General features: G+C 45.0%; 1 protein-coding gene across 12 annotated transcripts in view; it reads right to left on the reverse strand.

Annotated features, from left to right (window-relative positions):
* KTN1 (kinectin 1) overlaps window positions 1-19788 on the reverse strand; it is a 79486-nt gene that overhangs the window by 42935 nt on the left and 16763 nt on the right. For 10 of the 12 annotated variants that reach the window (XM_077180851.1, XM_077180845.1, XM_077180853.1 and 7 more), the window contains exons 2-6: window positions 12508-13064; window positions 10759-10896; window positions 8279-8446; window positions 5916-6046; window positions 3452-3568 (exon numbers count right to left, since the gene is read on the reverse strand). In XM_077180851.1, coding sequence (XP_077036966.1) covers window positions 3452-3568; window positions 5916-6046; window positions 8279-8446; window positions 10759-10896; window positions 12508-13030 — 1077 coding nt within the window. In that variant the 5' untranslated portion in view covers window positions 13031-13064. The remainder of the gene's footprint in view (window positions 1-3451; window positions 3569-5915; window positions 6047-8278; window positions 8447-10758; window positions 10897-12507; window positions 13065-19788) is intronic. The other 2 variants (XM_077180848.1, XM_077180843.1) reach the window with 2 other exon arrangements.

Raw genomic sequence — 19788 nt, forward strand, 5'->3', positions numbered from 1 at the left:
CAGGAGAAAGAATTTTATAGATAAGACACAATAAACAACCTTGAGACCGAGAACTGAAGAGCTCTGACTCCTTCTTCAAGCACCAGGCTGGGAAAAGAGACTTTTGAACTTTTCTCAGGGTCATTCTGACCAGCTAGAGATCCCAACAAGTCACCCACTGCTGCTTTTTTAAGGCTAAGAGTCTTTCAAGATAACTAAAAATACAATAAAAGTGTACATCAAACTGAAGTTGTTGGAGTTCTGGGTGCTGAGAATTTTAGACTCGCAGTGCTGACAGACTCTGACTCCCAGGAGAGCACTTCAAAATTTGACCTGAGGCTGTGGAACAGGCTTCCAAAATTGATTGATAACACTGGGATTATGGGTGTGGAGTTAGATTAGAAATGTGTAATACCACAGGGTGGAAAACTCTGAGTTTAGAGTTTTTAAAATATATTAATATATATAGAGCAAGATAGAAGTTTTAAGGCAGAAGCTGGTCCTTCTTCTTCACCTTCTTCTTCCTTCTTCTTTACCTTCTTCTTCTTCCTTCCCTTCTTCACCTCCTTCTTCCTCCCTTCTTCACCTTCTTCTTCTTCCTTCCCTTCTTCACCTCCTTCTTCTTCCTTCTTCTTCACCTCCTTCTTCTTCCTCCCCTTCTTCACCTCCTCCTTCTTCCTCCCCTTCTCCACCTCCTCCTCCTTCCTCCCCTTCTTCACCTCCTTCTTCCTCCCCTTCTTCACCTCCTTCACCTCCTTCTTCCTCCCTTCTTCACCTTTTCCTCCCCTTCTCCATGGCTTTGGGTGGTATTTTGTAATTGGACAGAAAAGTCTGCATTGCAGACTTGGAGTGATTAGTTATTGCATTAAAAGTGAAAATAATTTAGGTGTCATTATTTAATTAGATAGTTTAGCCCTAAAAAACCTTACAGCAAAAGATTGTTAACCATTTTATACCTAGTTAGGGAAGAACTGCAGAACTCACGACCTATGAAACTGTAACATAAATAAGAAATAATAAACACCTAAGTCTGAACACAAATTATCATCTGGAGTACCTTGAATCCCAACCTTAACAAGAGAAAAAAGAATTCAAAACCCAACATTTAATGGTGTGAGGATTGAACTCACAACCTTCCTGAAGTCAGCCTCAAATCTTCATTCAGCAAATTTACAGAATCAGACCAAACTTCCAAAACCTGACATTGATCCTGTATCATCATAAATCTCATGTTTATTAAAACATTTGCCAATTTAAACACTGATCTTGTGCTGTCTCACAAGAGATGGGGAGTCCTATTTCCATCAAGTCTGGTCAAATCAGAGTCCTAACAACTAAAACCACAGATATCACAGAGGACAAATCTTAGACTTTCTTCCCAAGTTTAGCAAAATGAAGAACACAGATAAAGCACCATGACAAAATAGAGCACTTTAGAGCAAAATAATTGCTTTGCAGCAGGTTGCAAAGCCAACAGCTTTGCCACAGGAGATGGGCTATTAGTGCACTACAAAGGCCAGAGAAGCCCTGAATCCCACCAGCATGATGCCACATTACAGCCTTCAGATGAAAATACACATTGCTTTTTAATCTTTTATTAGCCAGTAATTCAACCCAGACACCTGAGAAATCCACAGAGCTGCTCCTCTGCAATAGAAATGCACTTGCTGTAGTAAGCAAAACCATTAAGTGCAGCTTTCAGCAGCTGCCATCACACAAATAGGAATTTGTATCACCCAAGCTTCAGGTGTTTTTAGCCACACAACTCCTAACACTGCCAGGGAGACCTGACACAATTCAAATGCTCTAAATTATTAGCCTGAATACTCTCCATCTCTTTGGAGTAATTATAGTCTTTTTCACCTTTTAGTTTAAATAAAAGCTATTCTGTCTTGTAGATCAAACTCCAAGTTTTAAGCCACTTCTGCAAACACAATACAGACAGCTTGAAACAAATCTTTCTCCATGTTTTTTTTTTTAACTAAGATGCAATTAGAAGAAGGGCACCAGGACACACTGCAGCTTCCTCTCTTCCTGCACCAATCCCACCATTCACTTGTAGCTCTCAATAATGCAGCTACCCTGCCAGGGCAGAAGCAGAGATCCTGGGAAGATTAACTTTTCCCTAGTTTGTGTTTTCCCAAATACCTCTGAGTCTTGAGGTACTCAGCTCTTGCTCTCAATTATCCTCTCCAGGTATTATCTTTATCAAGATCCCTGCAGGAATCCCTCTGCACCTTAAAGCACCTTTAGCTTTTGACAGTGCTTTCAGAGAAACACATTAACTGGGAGATAAGAGCTTTTATCAGTCAGGGTGAGCTTTATCCCTTGTTTGTCCTGATACTTCAGCCTTGCAGCAACTTTGCTTGTATCCATTTTCTCCCAGCTTTTCCCTTCCCCAATTCAGATGGGAAACCCTCCCCATGACTCCCACCTCTCTACAGCTCCTGCCTCTCCTTCACAAGCACCACTTTGCAGATGTGTTTTCCCCAACCACATCTGCATTTCCTACACTCAGATTCCTTCATCCATTCCCTCTGCTCCTTCAGCAGCAGATCCCTCTCTCCAATTTTATTCTGCAGTCCTCAGCCAGTTTCTTTTTTCCCTCCAAACACATCACAAGCCCCTTCCCTCTGTAATTACACATTGACTATCCTAAACTTCCTGATCCCAAACCTCTTGATCCCACTTGTGAACAGCTGTGCCCTGCCAGGAGCTCACACAACACCCACTCCCTTCTTCCCCTCTCATCTCCCAACTCCTGCATCCTCTGGCCACTCTTCTCCCACCTTTGGCCACCCAGCTTTCTGTCCCCAAATTATGTCCCACAACCTGGCCTTCCTGAGTCTAATGCTCTTCCAGACCAGCCAAACCACATAAATCTTTCTCCCAAGACTCCAGAATTCTCATATCTGCCTCATTATTTGGTCTACTGTAACTGTTTTCCTCTGAAACATTAATAAAAGAGTAAATTTTCATAAAGCAGTTTTGACAGTGATGCATCAGCATCCCTCTAAGTCCAAAGCAATCAGAGCTGCACCTCCAGGGGCTAAGCAGGCATTCTGCACTTTCTGTATCTTCCTTCTTGAAGAAAACCAATGACTGTTGTGCCTAGAAACACACAGGCATGGGAATGCTACACTATGGACCAAATTAAAACTGATGCAGGAAAGACATTTTATATTTGCTTCCACAGAAAGTCTCATAATGGTGAAGGAAGTGCTTTCAAAGTAATCATTTGAAAAGAAAAACAGGCTCATCTTACAAGTCTCAGTAAATTGAATTCTCTGGAAAAACTACTGGAAACTAACTGCATAAATACATTGTAAAATCAAATGTAGTGTCTTGATAAGCTTTTTCAGTAAATATAAATATTCTATCTTTTGGCTTAGCTCAGTGAACCAGCATTTGCTGGCTGTTAATCCTCCAAACCCCTGCTCCTCTCTACACCCATGAACACCTCAGTATTTACCTGGGAGAGCTGCTTGCACTGCTCCTTTGCCACAGCTGCCTCCTCCTTCATTGCTGTGAGCATCTTCTCCTTGTCCTGGAGCTGGTGCAGAGCTGCAGCTGTCTCAGCCTTGCTGGCCTGCAGCAGGATGACATAAAAATAACCACAAGTAGTGGCACAGCACACTAAAAGGCAGCAGAGCAAACCTGAGAGGAGGAAACATTCCCTCCTCTTCCCAAATTTTCCATCTGCATGATGCACGTGGCACCACCATTACCCAATTCTGCCACTAATGGATTCACCAGGCAGAGAAATGCATTCTGAAAGCATGGAAAGCAATTAAGAGGGTAAATGGGCTCTTAAAGGTGCTTCCCATTGGAAGAGAGCTGCAGTGGGGAAAACAAAGAACAGCCATTAAGAGAAATAATGGGAAAAGATGCAGAGATGCTGAATCAGTCAATAACTGTGGTTGGAAGGACTTCCAAGATCAGCTGGTCCAGCCCACACTCAGGGCAGGTATAATCCAACAAATGTAATTGCTTGAAATGTCTCACCACAAAGGGAAAAAGAAACACTGATCTGGTGTCTCCTTCCACTTCCCAGGAGAGCCTCCAGCTGATGTAGTTACATTTCTGCTGGCACACTGACACAAAAAGTTTCAGAGATGCTCCAGGGAATAGACCCAGAGGAACAATCCCCATGCTACTTGCATACTGGTCCTACAAATGAAATACATGTAATAAAGAGCACACATTCTATGTGTTTGTGCTCAGATTTGACTCAGGGGACTGTGATGGTTGTGCAGTCTCAGCCCTTGCAGGTTTCAAGCCCAGACTGAGCAGCCTGTGCCGACCTCAGAGCTGGTGCTGCTTTGAGGAGGAGCTTGGACTACTTGGACTTCACTCACTGAAGTCTGATAACTGAAGAAGGAAAGAAGTGTCAGTCCCATAAATGGACCCTGAATTTGTCTGGAAATTCTCCTTTAGTGGTAATGTGCATGCCTGCAGTACCAACACACTGTCAGGGACTTGCATGAGCTACAGAGAGAACACAATTCACACTTCCACCTACAGAAACCCACTTTTTTTTTGTTGTCTACAAACCCAGTTTTCATCCTAAAGGTTCAGCTTTAACACCAAACCTTCCTTTAGAACAAGAACAAACCAGAGCAAGCAGGGTGGCTGCTCAAACAGGCAACACCATTCCAAGGGCAGCACTACTGGGTTTTGTCTTTGGAGGTTTTCAAGATGCAACTGGACAAATCCCTGAGCAAATTGCTCAGAATTCAGTGTTGGAGCTGTTCTGAGCAGGCAGCTGGACTGCAGAGCCTCCTGAAGCCCCTCCCAGCCCAAACTGTGCTGTTATTCTGATATATTGCATTAATTGGACTGACACGGAGCCAGTTCTGCATTTCTGGTACCAGGTCTGCAGAGGAACACAGGATTGCAAAAGCTCAAGTGTGACACACAGGATGTGACAAGCACAAAGTGACACCCACAGTGAGTCATGGCAGGGAGGAGTAGGTGAGTGCCCAGCAACAGGACCAGGAGCAATGGCCACAAACTAAAACACAAATTGCACCTCAACGTGAAAAAGAGCTGCTTTCCCCAGAGGATGGCAAAGCTGCCCAGAGAAGGGTGGAGTTTCATTCTCTGGAGACATTCCAAATCCACATGGACACATTCCTGTGTCACCTCCTCCAGGTGACCCTGCCTTGGCCAGGAGATTGGACTGGATGGCCTCCAGAGCTCCCTTCCACCCCAAGGATTGTGAGATTCTGTACTGATAAGGTACTGGTGGACACCATTCTCTTCTGTCTTGACTATAAGAATTAAAAAGAACTGCCAAGCACTGGCACAGGTTGCCCAGAGGGGTTTTGCAGCCATTTCCTGAAGGCTTCAAGATATCCAGCCTGGATAAAGCCCTGAGCAGCATGGGCTGACCTCAGAGCTGGTCCTGCTTCAAGCAGGAGGCTGGACCACTCCAAACCCCTTGAGGTCCCTTCCAAACCTGAACTGCCCACAATCCTATGAAAAATATCCAAAGAAGTCAAACTACATTGTATGGACTTGCAAAACACAGAATTAGCTGATCAAGTGCACAGCCACAGTAGCTTGTTCTGAATTCCTCCCATAGCTTATCCTATTTACACATTTGGGAAAGATCACTCCCAAAAGTCACCAGCCATCCCTCCCTGTGCCAACACACACGTGTCAGCAGCAGCATTCCTGCTTGATTCCTTGCTCTCCATGGCCATTCCTGCTCTTCCCAAGTGGTCAGAGCCACCCCTGGCATGGCAGATGGCAGCACAAAGGCATCTGAGAGCTCAGTGCTGCATGCCAGGCAAGCCCAGAGCAGCTGGAGAGAGTCTCCCAAAGGCAGACCCTGCCCAGATCACACTGACAGAGCTCATCTGACAGCACCCCTTCCAATTTCTGTTTGTTTCATCAGTTTTGCCTTCCCCCCACACTCCACAGTCATTCACCTTTTGCAAGAAATCATGAATTGCACCAGATTTTTCCTTTAACACTTCCACTACACAACGGGCCTCGTCTTCAGAGAAGATCATATTCTTCATGGATGTTACAAAATCCTTGAATTTTACTTCAGCATTCTCTGCAACACAGAAGGGAGGATTTATTTACTTTGGACTCCATACAGAATTATTTATTTTGCCTTGAAACAGCATGTGATGGGGTATCATTATGCATTATATTTAATTCCAGTCTGAAATGCCAAGAAGCAAGAGGTCATGAACATTCAGCAAAAACAACATCTCTCCAATTTAAACCTGATAACAATCTGCCAGCTGATAGTTTTGGGAAAAGAGAAAATCCCAGCACTCTGTTTGCACAGTTGGTAACGTTTATAGTGTTGCTAGCAAGAAGACAAAGCATAACACAGATTTTGGAGGAGAAAAACAGCATAAATGTGAAAAATTCAAGAGTCCTTTCCAGTGTATCGTGACAGTAATTTCAACTGAGCTCTCAATTTGGAGGACAGCCTGGCTGCACAAGTAATATGCACATGAAAAGTTAATTAATTAAAAAGCTGGCACATTATTGATTAAAATATAGGGAAGACAAAAATATTAACTTCCAAATTTAGATTGAGGGAACTGCTGCAAGAAGAGTTCAGCAGCAGGAAGATAAATCAGTAAAATCCCTCTTAATGGCTGACCAAGTGTTTAAAGAGACACACACAGAAGGAAAGACAATTCAACTGAAACAAAACTGTTTTCTCTAACAAAAACCATTGCTCACAAACAGGCTGCTCACAGACAGGTCATTAGGTGGCCCTCTGACTCCAGGGAATGGGAGCACAAGACCAAGGCACCCTATATCCCTGTCAAATATTCACCAATGCCCAAAAGTGTGTGAAGGGATGGGAAGAATTAAAAAAAGCACAAGTGTAGAAGTGATGCTTGGTCAGAAATTGGCCCATATATCACAGAGACAGGTCTGGTCACCACAGGTGCTAAGCACGCCCCTGAAATCAAGTTAACACATCAAACCCAAAGATCTGTCTGAGAAATAAATGAAGAACAAAAAAGCAGCAGTGACTCTATGCCCTGAAAGAAATTACCAAGCATAAAATCACTGAATGACAGAGCACGGGGAGGGAGTGCTGAGGAATTCTAGCACACTCTGTCCTAGTCCTAAACCCAACTGAGTCTTCACTTCAGCTCACATCAGTGCTGCACTGACATCACCAGTGATGCTGCTACCAGGACATGCCAAGATGCTGAGACCACAGCCCAGGAACTGAGCCCCAGCCCTGTGCTCCCTGAAGGCACAGAGACCTTGCCCTTGCACCCAAGGAGCTTACAATTAGAGCAGGGCAAGATTTCTATATTGGGAGGGCAAATCCCAGCTGACACAGGAGAATTAGGAGTTCATGGAGAAGGTCACAGCGTGCCGAGGAAATGAGAAGGGACAGCAGCACGTGAGGGGCTCTGATGCTGCAGGACAGTAACATGCAGCCACTGAGCCAGCAGCACAACAGGAGCCTCAGGAATGTGGGAATCCAATTAAAGAGCTGCCTGGAAGCTTTGGAGGGGGTATTTTAGAAGACAAGACTAAAAAGAGAGGCTCCAAAGAGTGAAATGAGTGACCAGACAATATTGGAGAATCAGCCCCGTGTCCAAACCTGAGCCGGGTGTCACTGCTCAGCTGCCTGGCTTCTCTCTGGCTGCTCACAAACTTGAGGTCTCAACTCATCAGGCTTTGAGATGGTCAGAGGCCTATTTAAAGCTTCAGAGTGGAACACAATGCTCATTAATCACTCCAGGCATTTGTGGGAGAGTATGAAGGAAGTTCTCCTGTCCCAAGCAATTCCAACTGCACTGAAGGGAAAATTTGAGTCTCCCTGGAAAGTGCCAGACTCTCTCCACTGACAATCTGCTTCAGGTCACTCTGCATTGCACTGGGTCAGCCTCAGACAGCTCCATGAACAGCCCTAGAGCATGCAGGTGCCCTTCCAGCCTGCAGCAGACCCCAAGAGCTTGTGCTGAATGCCCTGGGTTTGGAGTCCATCCCTGTGAGCAACGTCTGAACTCTCCACTGTGAACTCCCTCACTGCATCTGTGTGGTCTGTGATCACCCCTTTGCTCACTGGGGACACAAAAGCCCAGTCAGAAGTGAAAGGATTCAGATGGCACAGAGCCCTTTCCACAGTGCCAAAGACAAGGCAGAAATGAGCACACACAAGAAGGGCATCCTGCAAAAACATTTTCCTCAAATCCCTTCTTCACATTACATCAGAGAGAATCCCCCTCCCCACATGTCTTCCCTGCTGAAGTTTGCAAGCAGGCTATGCCAGAAACAGACTGAAATATCAGTTTCTTACCTTTATCTGTTTCATTCTTCAGTTTCTTGCCACTGCTCTTCTGGATGCCCTCGTTCACATTGTGTTTTACAACTTCAACCGGCTCACGCTTTTCCAAAGTGCCTGAGTCAGAATTATCCATCAAAGGAATATAAGTAGTTGCTTGAATAAGAGGTTCATCCACCAAAACTGTAATCATAAGTCCACAGGATGGGTTAAAGCTTTGTAATAATTGACACCAACATTTTTAGAAAAGGTGCCACAATATTAAGAGTTGAAGTAAAGCATCTCCAACCTCAATAGTTAATTATACTCTCCATTTCTATCATCCTTCACAGTTTAACTCATTAAAGCTCTTCAGGTAAGTCCATTAAATAAAGGTCTCTAATGCATAGTAATTTAATAGCTTCAATTAAATTTCTACTTCCAAAGCTGTCTTTTAGCATTTTAACAAGAAGAGAAGAACCTTTACATTTGACTTTCATTTCACTTCAGTAAGAAAGTTGCACGTGGCATCAATGGTTTTACTTGTGGCTGTGGAGAAAATCATTCAGCATCCCTAAAATATGAATAAAGCCTTTTGTCCCTATTCTGTTAAAAGCTGGTACTTCACTGGCAGCATTTTCATGGATTACATCACCTGTGAACTCAGCCACTCGGGCAGAACATGCAGCAGGGGCAGCACTCGAGCTTATTTTGCATGCAGACTCCACTGCACTTAATGAAGATCTCTCATCTGTCAGAGCAGGCTTTGGGCATCATTAACATGCAGAGAGGTGCTCAGAGGCTCTGCCTGACCCCAGCCCTCCACTCCCACACCACTGGATCACCGTGGTGAGGAGCAGCCTCTGTCCAAAGAGCTCCGAGACGAAAGCAGGAGAGGGGAGAGCAGGAGTGACAGAGCTGGGGCAAGAGGCACAGCCAGAGCTGCAGCTGCTGCTTGCCCAGCTCCTGCTCCACACTGCCTGCAGGATGCCAGAGGCAAATTCCTGCCCCAGGCAGCCCAGAGTGCAGGGCTGATGGACAACAGATGCCAGGCAGCAGCACAGAGACAGGAGGAACTGGGTGGGATGCAGGGTTTGGGCATCAGTGCAGAACAAGGATGCACTCCTGGCTGCCAGAGAGGCAGTTATGAAACACCCCTAAATTCTAGCTCTGTAAAAGGAGGAGAATAGGCCAGATGGACCTTTTTGTGTCACCTGGTGTCTCTCCACTTAAGCAGCCAGCAAACACCTGCAGGTACACTGCAAGCTCAGAAGAGAGGAGAGCTCTCCTCTAGCAGAAACAACCACCAGCTGCTCTCCTCATATTTTCCCTTCCTCTCCTTATGAACTTCCCTTCCTTTCAACACCTATTTAATATCAATGAGACATTTTCCAGTATGAAATCCACATAGTCGTGTCTTGGCCAATCCTGGTGTCCACCACAGCTCATTTTTACTCTGATTTTGGAGAGGTGGCTTGAAAAGAAAACAGTTTGCATTCAAATAATGCATGAGCTATTGCCCTGTAGCACTGACAGCTCAGCTTTGCTACTGCTGACCTGGTACTGACATTTACTGCCCTGTACAGACAAGTTTGGGGCCCCTAAAAAAGTGCAATGCACATATTTCCATCAGGAAAAGCACAAGAATAAAAGGTGATCCCATCCTGAGTTCCCCATCAGTAGGCTTTTCCCAGGATTATTTAGGAGTTTTTCAGTTATACAGGAACCCTAGAGAGGCTGGAACTCCATCCTGGACTGAACAGGGCCCACAACAGATCTGCACCCTGATAACCTGGCCAAAGTATCAAGGGAACAGTGGGCAACAGTGCTCCAGAAGCAGCCCATCAGCTCCCAGCTTCACAGCTGCCCCAGCAGAGAAGAGTCTTGAGAAGCTCACAAGGTGGCCTCACAGAACTTCATGGTCACCCTGTGTCCAAAAGCTAGACACAACAGCAGTCATTGTAAAAAATATAAAAAAAAAAAAGAGAAAAACACACAGACACAGAGGCACAGTGAGCCAAGAGGACACAAGAAGCAGCATCTTGGCAGAGAACAAGGGATGACAACAGTGAAGGCCTTGACAGCAAAGATGAACAGTTTTTGCTGGAGCAAGAGCCAGCCAACAAAAGGACAATAAGAGAGGAATGTGGTCAAAGCAATGCCTGAAAAAACTGCAATCTTGTTTGGGGCAATGACTGCAGCAGTTCCAGACATGCCTTGCTCAGAGCAACTTCAAGTCTGTTCATTACTCCTCATTCAAGTGTGGATATTTGGATCCAAGAGAGCTCAGAAAGGTTCACAGCATTCATTATCCCATGCTCAGTGGTACCAGGCGTTTATAACATTCAACAGGATCTCAAGCTTAGCAATCTTTCCTACCTGGAATTCCTGCTTTTTCAAATCAAGAGTTACTGTTCTCTGAGTTCCATTTCCAAAGGAGGAGGAACTAAAGCATGGATGGCAAAAAGGTTTAACAGTCAGGTTTATCTGAACAATGTCACAGACTGGATTCTTACCATTATCAACTTTCTGCTTCTTTGCAGAGACCTTCTTCTTCCCTGACACATTTTCTTGCTTTATCTCCTGGTGGAGCAGCACTGGCTCTTGCTTTTTGGCAGGAGATACAACAGAATCAGTCTTACTATCTTGATCATCTGCAACAGACAATTGAGACAATATATGCTCTTCTGTATATTCTCAGCATTACCTTGCAATCAGCAGATCTGTAATAACCAAATTCTCCAATCCCAGGAAAACAAACTCACTTCTTTCAAATCAGAACACAAATTTATCCCCACATACATACAAACACAGAGTCACACACACACAATTCCCAGACCAGATGAGACCCCAAAGCAACAGGAAGGTTTAGCAGAGTCAAGAGCCACAGCACCCAGGGATTTTTTTTAAGACAGGAATCTCATGTGCAAGCAGAACACACAGCAATGCAAGGAACAGTTTGACAACTCCAATCCAGATTGCACTGTGACAGAGCAGACAGCACATATTACCCATATTATTTTCTTATTTCCAAGTGTACTTTTCCCCTCCATGAACCCACTTGGGCACTTTAAACACACACATCCCCAATAGCTACTGGGACTGTGAGAAGCAGAAAATAAGTGTTTCCCATTAGGGAACTGTTCTTTTTAAAAGCAGTTTCTAGTGAGAAATTTTTTTTATCATTTTGGACAGCCTGTGCTATATTAAGATTCTTGTCAGAGCTGACACACACAGCACAGGGCTCTGGTGTCAGCTCCTGTAATCAAGGAGAAGAGCTCGTTGTGGCTGCCCTCAGAGCTGTGCTTGCAGACCACATTTTAACTGTGCCACAGAGATTTGCAGAGAACACCCACAAACAAGATTGGATACTTTCTCTGTTGGTAGTGGGTGGGTCTTTCTTCTCCAGTTTTTTTGGGTTTTTTTTTCAGGAAAAAAAATCTACCACATCAAGCAGCAATGTCATTCTTTTTCCTCACTCCCTGTGCAGACCTGCTGTGCCTGCATCTCACAAGGGGATCTGCAAATATCTTGGGTTTCATTTATTTCTAGCACTGGGTATTTTTATTCTTTTTTCACTTCTATTCCTAGTCAAGACAACCACATGGAGACATATCCTGATGAGGATATGGTCAAGACAGTCAGAAGTGATTCTGATGAGTTTTTGGTCTCTTCCAGGTTGGATATTTCAGTCACAACAGCCAGACCAGTTTTAGCATCAGTTCCATTCAGTTAAAGAGGTGTAGCAGGTGGGCAGCAATGAATCAACCACCAATCCATGAATCAGCCACCAAACACCTCTCTGTGCATTAAGCCTGCACTTAGAGTGATTTATTTTACAGACTGCTATTAGGTTTCTTGAGATGCCCTCCCTTATCAGAGCAACCACTCTTAGGACTCTGCTTTTTCACTGCCTGGCTCAGAATGCAGACAGCAAAAATATCTCCTGACTTCTCCCAGGTAATCAGAATTTTGATTGAGAGCAAAGCAGCCAAACCACAGAGCAAAGCAGAGGAACGAGCTACTCTGTTTCACTTCATCTTTAGTAGAAGAAAGCAAGGCTGGGAGGAGGAAAACCAGAGCACTGCTGCCAGATGAAAAACAGGGGGGAAAAAAGCAATAGCTCATAAAAAAGGAGCAGGTTAGAAGGGAGCTTTGCCCCATAGAGATCAGGCAGAACAGTTGTGAGAGACACTCTGTGGCCTTGCAAAAAGCAGAACACGGTTTTGGCGTTCTGTGCAAGAAGCATATGCAACATCAGATACCCATTCCATTTTTCTGCTTCTTCTGCCCAGGCTTCTTCTTAGCTGCTGTTGGTTCAGATGGTGGAGTGGGCTGTTTTGTAACAGGGACTGGATCTACTTTCTTGCCTGAAGACTTGGATCCTTCCGAGTCCTTAGTTACGTGATCATCCTGGTTGGCCTTGTGCTTCTTCTCCTTCCTCTTCCTCTCCCTGAGGCCGGCGGGGGCCTCGGTGCCACCCGAGGGGACAGCAGGGACGGGCTCCTCATCCGTGCTCAGGGCGTCAGACAGCTTAAAGTCCCGAGGGGCACTCTCTGAGTCAGACTCGTGGATGTTCCCGTTCTGAGCCTCTTTCTTCTTGTTCTTCTTCTTCTCGGTTTTCTTTTTGTCGGCCTTGCTGGGTGGGAATTTCAGGTCCCGTTTCTGCTTGGCGAGGACCTCATCGTATAAAGTCTCTTTCATGAAAAGCCAGAAGAAGAGGAAGATGACTGTAATAACCACAGAAGGGATGAGGATGATGAAGTAGGTAGACTCGTAAAACTCCATTGTGCTTTTTCTTAGCTATGATTTCTTATAAAACCTACAGGAGAAAGGGGAAAAAAAAGAAAAATTAGGTTTTGAACAGGTTTTCCCTCAGTGTTATTTCCTCCACCAATTATAATAATAAAAGAAGATTTCTCCTTGTTACAGAGCAGCCTCAAAGTAGCTTTAATAAAATTACCAAACTACATCAGCCATGGAACAGCTTTTGGAATCATTTATCACTTGCTTCAAAGTTGTTGGCCTGGATAGGAAGAAATGCAGTTTGCCAGACTGCTGATCTGGGGAGGGAATAATTCCCTTCCCTTGCTTTTCTTCATCCTCCTCACTCTTCCTTCCCACGTGACTTTCATAAAGTTAAAGCTTCTGATTTCAGAAATACATGAGACAGCACTTCCAGAGGCTGTGAAATAGAGAGCAGTAAGTATATGCAGAACTCCACTTTTTTTCTTTTTTTTTCTTTCATAAATCAAATATAATGAATTAAGATTCTTATCCTGGCAAGTGGGAGTTAAATTTCACCTTCCTTTTGTTCCCAGATTTATGACAGCTTCAGAAGTGGAATGAGGAGAAGATAGGAGAGAGCCCTGAATTTTAGTCAGCCATAAAGAATCAGGTATTTTCAAAACTGCTTTTTGAAGTCTAAAACCCAGCTTCACACTCATGAAAATTCCATACATTTATGGGGAAACAGGAAGATCTGTTACTTATTTTGAACATGTGATGGTATAGAACTTCCAGGGCAGTTATACAGAACAGATGAGTCCAGGATAATTTGCTGAAAACAATATTTTTGTCCCAAACATTACATTTATTTTCTTTCTAAAAAAGCAGGAACCACATAGTCAAAAAAAAAAGAAGACAGAACAAGGTTAAAAAACCTAACTTTGGGGTCAAAACAAGCCAGATTTTCCCATTTCACAACCGATTGCTATAAACAGACCTGGATTTTTGCAGGAAGAATCCAAATCTTCTCCAGACTGCTTGCACCAAGAAGGAAAATACCACCCCCCCCCCCCCAAAAAAAAAACCTACTACCACTTAATATTGTAAAAAAAAAATCCACACTTAATCCAAACTAATTAAGTAAGTGCAATTCCCAATCCACCAACTCAGTTTGAAACCCACCATGGGAAGCACATGCCACAACTCCATTTTCCTCTACACAAGAGAAAATGACTCTTCAACTGCAGAGTCCCCTGGGACAGCCATCCTCTTGGGGAATGAAAGGCAAGGGATTTAACCCAGGTTGTTCAGAATATTTCCACTGCTGCTTGAAAAATGAAAACAGATGTGTCTACCCAGGGCACAGGGAATAAAATCCACGGAGAAGCTGCGTGGTGCAGGGAGAGGGCAGGCTCTCCTTGCCTCTGGGCAGGAGATTTACTCATTTCAAGTTGTTTTACCTCAATTCCTGACTGGTTTGGAAGCTGCTAGCACGAACTGGCTTGTGCCATCCTGCCACACTGCAGAGAGCTCGGTGTGGAGTCTGGCTCTGGCTCAAGAGGGGAGAGTTGTTATATAGAATAATTTCTGGACAGAGAGGAGTTCCTGTGATAATATATTTGTACAGTGCATTGAGCAGCACAGAAAGCAGGGCTTGGGAACTCTAATTTGGCTATTAAGTTATCCAAATAAAAGACTAACACTTCAATACACTAATTATTCATCAGTTGTCTTAACATTAAGTCTCCTCCCAGTTTGCATTTATTTTCTGCGTGTACACAGCTCACTGAAAATTACAGGGTCTAAAATTACATCCAGCACAGAAAGTTTTGGAAGGGCTGAGAGGGATGGGAAGAAAAGCTTGTCTTTTGGGGAAAAAAAAGAGCACAGATGCTCAAAACTAAGCTGGAGCTTTCAAAATGATTAATTACAGCTACTTGATAAACCCAGCTCCCTGCACCAAGTGATCTAATATTAGTCATCTCTTGAAGGAAGCAGATCTTGAAAATTTGTCTCAGCCAAAGTCAATATTGAATGCTTACGGGGAAAAGCTAATCCCCAAAGTAAATATGTAATTAAGCAGATTTTTCACAAGTGTAATTAAGTTGATCATTACAATACACTGCTGCAGCAGCTACAATAGCCAAGCACAAGGAGCCCAGCACAGCCCAGCTCATGACACCAGCACACAGCCAGCCATGAACTCATGGCATGGACAGGCACACCCCACACAGCCCCCAGCATCTGGCACCAGATGCTCAGGACAAAGCACAGGCTCAGGGTAACGCTCTGCTAAAGAGCTTCAAAGCTCTTCAACAGGGTCAGGAGGGCACCCTGGCCATGCAGGCAGAACATGCTCCACAAGGTGATGGCTGCTCCCAGACCAGAGAGGAGAGACACACTGAAAAGCTACAGCTGCTTCCAGAGGAGACATAAATCCACAATGAGGACAGCTAGTCTGGGTGGGGAGTGTGTGCTGGACCAGCTGGGCTCTGATCTCAGAGCTGGACAAGCTCTGCTGAGCCTCTGTCCCCCACCCTGCACTTCCCCAGAAACAGGATCATCTCTCAGATCTGGAGCATGACACTGCAGGGATGAGCTCCAGAGCCTCCCCAGGCTCCATTCCTGCTCCTGTCCCCCTCCTGCTCCCTGCACTTCCCCAAGAATGGGATCATCTCTCAGATCTGGAGCATGACTCTGCAGGGATGAGCTCCAGAACCTCCCCAGGTTCCATTCCTGCTCCTGTCCCCCTCCTGCTCCCTGCACTTCCCCAAAAACAGGATCATCTCCCAGATCTGGAGCATGACACTGCAGGGATGAGCTCCAGAGCTCCATTCCTGCTCCTGTCCCCCTCCTGCTCCCTGCAATTCCCCAAGAATGGGATCATCTCCCAGATCTGCAGCATGCTGTGATGAGCTCCAGAGCCTCCCCAGGCTCCATTCCTGCTCCTGTCCCCCTCCTCCTCATCAGGGCAAAGCCAAACATGACCTACACAGACCTTTCCACCCCAAACACTGATCAGAAGAAGACCTCTGAACTTATGATCAGATCTGATCTCTGAATTCCATACACAAATCCAGTTTTTCACACAGAAGCACAGTTTAAAAAAAAAAACCCTAAATCTAAATAAAAGTCTCAGGGTGTAACTAGAATTGATTCAGCACACAGGAACAGCCAGCAAAAGCTGTGCTCTGATGGCCATACACTAATTTCTCATCTCAGCCCAGCAAGGGTATTTAAAACTCACCCCAGGAGGATCCCACTGCTGCTGGCTCTATGCAGAATGACAAAACAACATCCATCACACCACCCCCTGTCAAAATGTCTTTATAAAGTGGCATCCTTGCCATGGGGTAAATTGGCAGTGTTTTGGCTCACACACAGTTTCCAGTTTTCCTCTGACAATCTGCAATTATTAACAGTTTCATCATTTCCATTTGTATTTCTGTATTATATTGAGAAGCCATCTAGGAAAAACGAGAACCAATCTATAGGGGAGAAAAAAATTCTATGCCATGCAGAAAGAAACAGGATGAAGAAACTCATTCTATTAAAGCAGAAAAAAAGCAAATGCTGCACTGACACACCTTCACCTACCAGCTTCACTGCTCCATTTAGTTTTACCATCCTGGTTAGGAGACACTCTCAAAAATAAAAAGGCATTTTCCCCCCAGAAGTGCTGCAATGGGACTTTTATCACTTGCAGCTCTGAAGTCTCCAGGGCAGCTGCACCAGCTCCCCACCCACCCAAACCCACAATCCCAGGCAAGGCACTCCCAGTGCAATCACACTGCACTCCCCCTCCCTACTGCCTACAGAGGCACAGCAGCTTCAGCTACACTTCCATGTCAAGGTATTTGGTTAAATACTCACCTTTCATCTGTGTTTGATACTCAGCCTGCTCTTGCTCACGTTTCTCAGAGCCCAGGCTCCCCCCTGGCAGACGTGCTCCCGTCCCGCCCGTAAATCCCAGACCTCACAACACCCTTCAGTCATTCTGGAAAAGGGGAACAAGCTGCATCTGTCCCAGGCCGTGCACAGACCCAGTTACTGTTCCCATCCTGCCTTTAACAAAAGAATTGCACTTTTGTTCCCTAAACAGAGCCCGTGCCACAGAGAAATAACTATTTCTGAACTCCAGTGTGCTATTACTGCCTGCACCTGACTTCTCCTGCCAGTTGATGCTGCCCTGGATTTCCTAACCCACCCTCTGCCTTTCTGAATTTAAATCTCAAGTTTCACCCTGTGCAGATACCACATTTCACAGGATATTCATTCAGTTTAGGTCCAGGGGATTAACTTACTTGAGAAGATAGAAATAAATTATAGCTCCATCTGGCTAATGAGTCACTCATAGCTTAGCCCCAGCACACGAGAAGCATAGCTTCTATAAAAGCTTGGGTCCCAAAATGCACATAATCTTCAGGGATTTGTGCCTCTTTGAAAAACTAACATTAAAGGGGGAAAATGCAGGTACCAAGGTGCCTTTTTTTAAATACTAAGCAGTTTAAGAGATACCACGTATGATTTAGCCAAGACAACAGCTCCTTTAATTGGGCTATTTCCCTGGGATTTTCTCAAGCTGGCAAGCAGACTCACATCCAACAGTCACTAGGAACACAGCAAGAAGCCTCAGAGCTGTATCTGGATTCAATAAATTCCTCAAACAGATAACATTATTTTTGTTCTCCCTGTTCTGCACGCAGTTTGGAACACGCTCCATATCAGCCAGCTGCAAAGAGGATCCTCTTGAAAACAGCTTCACTCCCAAGCCCATCCTCCCCCAGAGCTTTTCCAGAGATGATGCCCAGCAACTTGGGCAATTAAACCCAGACCTGCCACAGGCAAGGTATGAAATTAAACCAGAACTTCAGCCACTCCATGCCTATTCCACATTCATACAGCAAGAGCAACCAGCTCTCTGTGACTTGTTTGTATTACCTGACTAAAGCACTGCTGGGCTCAAGCTCTAGGGAGGGGGGCAGCCAGAAAAACCTAAGGGTAGTTCATTTAACATCAGTGTTGGTACTTCATATGGGAAAACTGCAGAATTACAGCTTAGGTTGGTTTAGTTTCGGGTTTTTGAAGCAGTTTTGGGTTTTTTTCATGTCCCAAGACAAGACACAAAAGACAGCAGAGCTGCTGTGATGTGACACAAAGAGCTGTTGGAGCAGGCTGGGATTTTAGCCCATCAAACTTGCTTGAGTTGATTAAAACCTGGCTAACTTTAGCAGGTGAGCCACACTGAGCTCAGCATTCCCAAAAACACCCAGTGCAAAGAACACCAGCAAGGAGCTGACTGCACCCAAGCAGTTTTCTCACAGGAGAATTAAGGTATAGCACATAAACCTCACCTGGCACCTACCTAAAGAAAAGGCACAGCTTCCAGTAAGATCACACACAATCTTCTCACGGCTCACTTTTACATTGCACAGTTTAAAGTCATGCATGAGGCACTCAGCAGCCAGAAAAGCTGAAGGTCCAAATGGACCTGTGAGTTTTGATTCCAGTGGTAAATCAGAAAGTTACAGAAGAGAGTCAGAGAATATCCTGAGTTGGAAGTTGGACCCACAAGGATCAGATTTCAACTCCTGGCCCTGCACAGACACCCCAACAATCCCACCCTGTGTTTGAGAGTGTGCTCCAAACACTCCTGGAGCTCTGGCAGCCTCAGGCCTGTGCCCATTCCCTGGCAGCCTGGGCAGTGCCAGCACCCTCTGGGGGAAGAACCTTTCTTGAAATCCAGCCTAAACCTGTCCTGACACAGGCTCCAGCCATTCCCTCAGGTCCTGTTGATGCTCAGGAAGAAGAATTCAGCATCTCCACTCCCCCTTGTGAGGAAGCTGCAGGCCAGGATGAAGTCTGTCCTCAGTTCATCCCCTCCAGGCTGAACAAGCCAGGTGACCTCGGTCCCTCCTCTCGTGGCTTCCCCTCTAGACCCTTCCACTCTCCAATACCTTTCTAACCTTCTTATATTGTGGCATCCACCTTACTCAGGGTAAAATTTAACCTACATATATATATTCTTTTTTAAGAATATCATTTTATATCTCTATTTCCATGCTCTGTTTACACCAATCCTCCCAAACCCAAGACTGGAGGGGGGAAGCATAATCAACAGCATTTCAAGCTCTGAATTTTTCATTTCAATTCTTGCCCTGACAGCATGATTTGTGCAGCCCCAGGAGAAAGCTGCAGACACTCAAAAACACCAACTGAGCCATTCAGGTGTTAAAACTCCACTTCCCAGGAAGGAGACCTGTTCAAGGGAAGCTCAACAGTGCTTGACACCCCCTCCAAGGTGCTGACAGCAAGAGCAGAGCAAAACTTGTCAATAAATCTTGCTCTCCACTTTATTTCACTGATACAATTAAGCCATTTGCAGAGCACAAGCTCAGTGCTTCAAATACCCTCTAGGTAAATATTTTCCATTCCAAACATGCCGCTGTTTGTACCATCTGTTGGGCTCTGTCTGCTCTCAGTCGCTTGATGTTAGTTAACACAGACAAGCTCTTTATTAAATTCCAGAAAGAGTAGCTTTGCTTCAACAAAAGCCTTTACTTTCAGATGGTGGTTTTTTTTTTTTTGATGTAACTTCAGAGCCAACACCTGACAAAATGTAGGAGCAGTGCTGAGAGGGAGCTGGGAGCACAATAAGGCTGCACCACCTCGCCACCAGCACCAGCAGATGTCCTTGATCTTGTCCCAGTGCCGGCAGCAGGGAGCACCCAGGTACCTCCCACAAGAGGTTTCCACCACAGCCTGGCTGTTTGGGCAAGTTCCTACAAGATAAGGCAGGGCAGGGATTCACCAGGAGG

Source organism: Agelaius phoeniceus, chromosome 6, assembly GCF_051311805.1.
Source record: "Agelaius phoeniceus isolate bAgePho1 chromosome 6, bAgePho1.hap1, whole genome shotgun sequence".
NCBI classification, from domain to species: Eukaryota; Metazoa; Chordata; class Aves; order Passeriformes; family Icteridae; genus Agelaius; species Agelaius phoeniceus.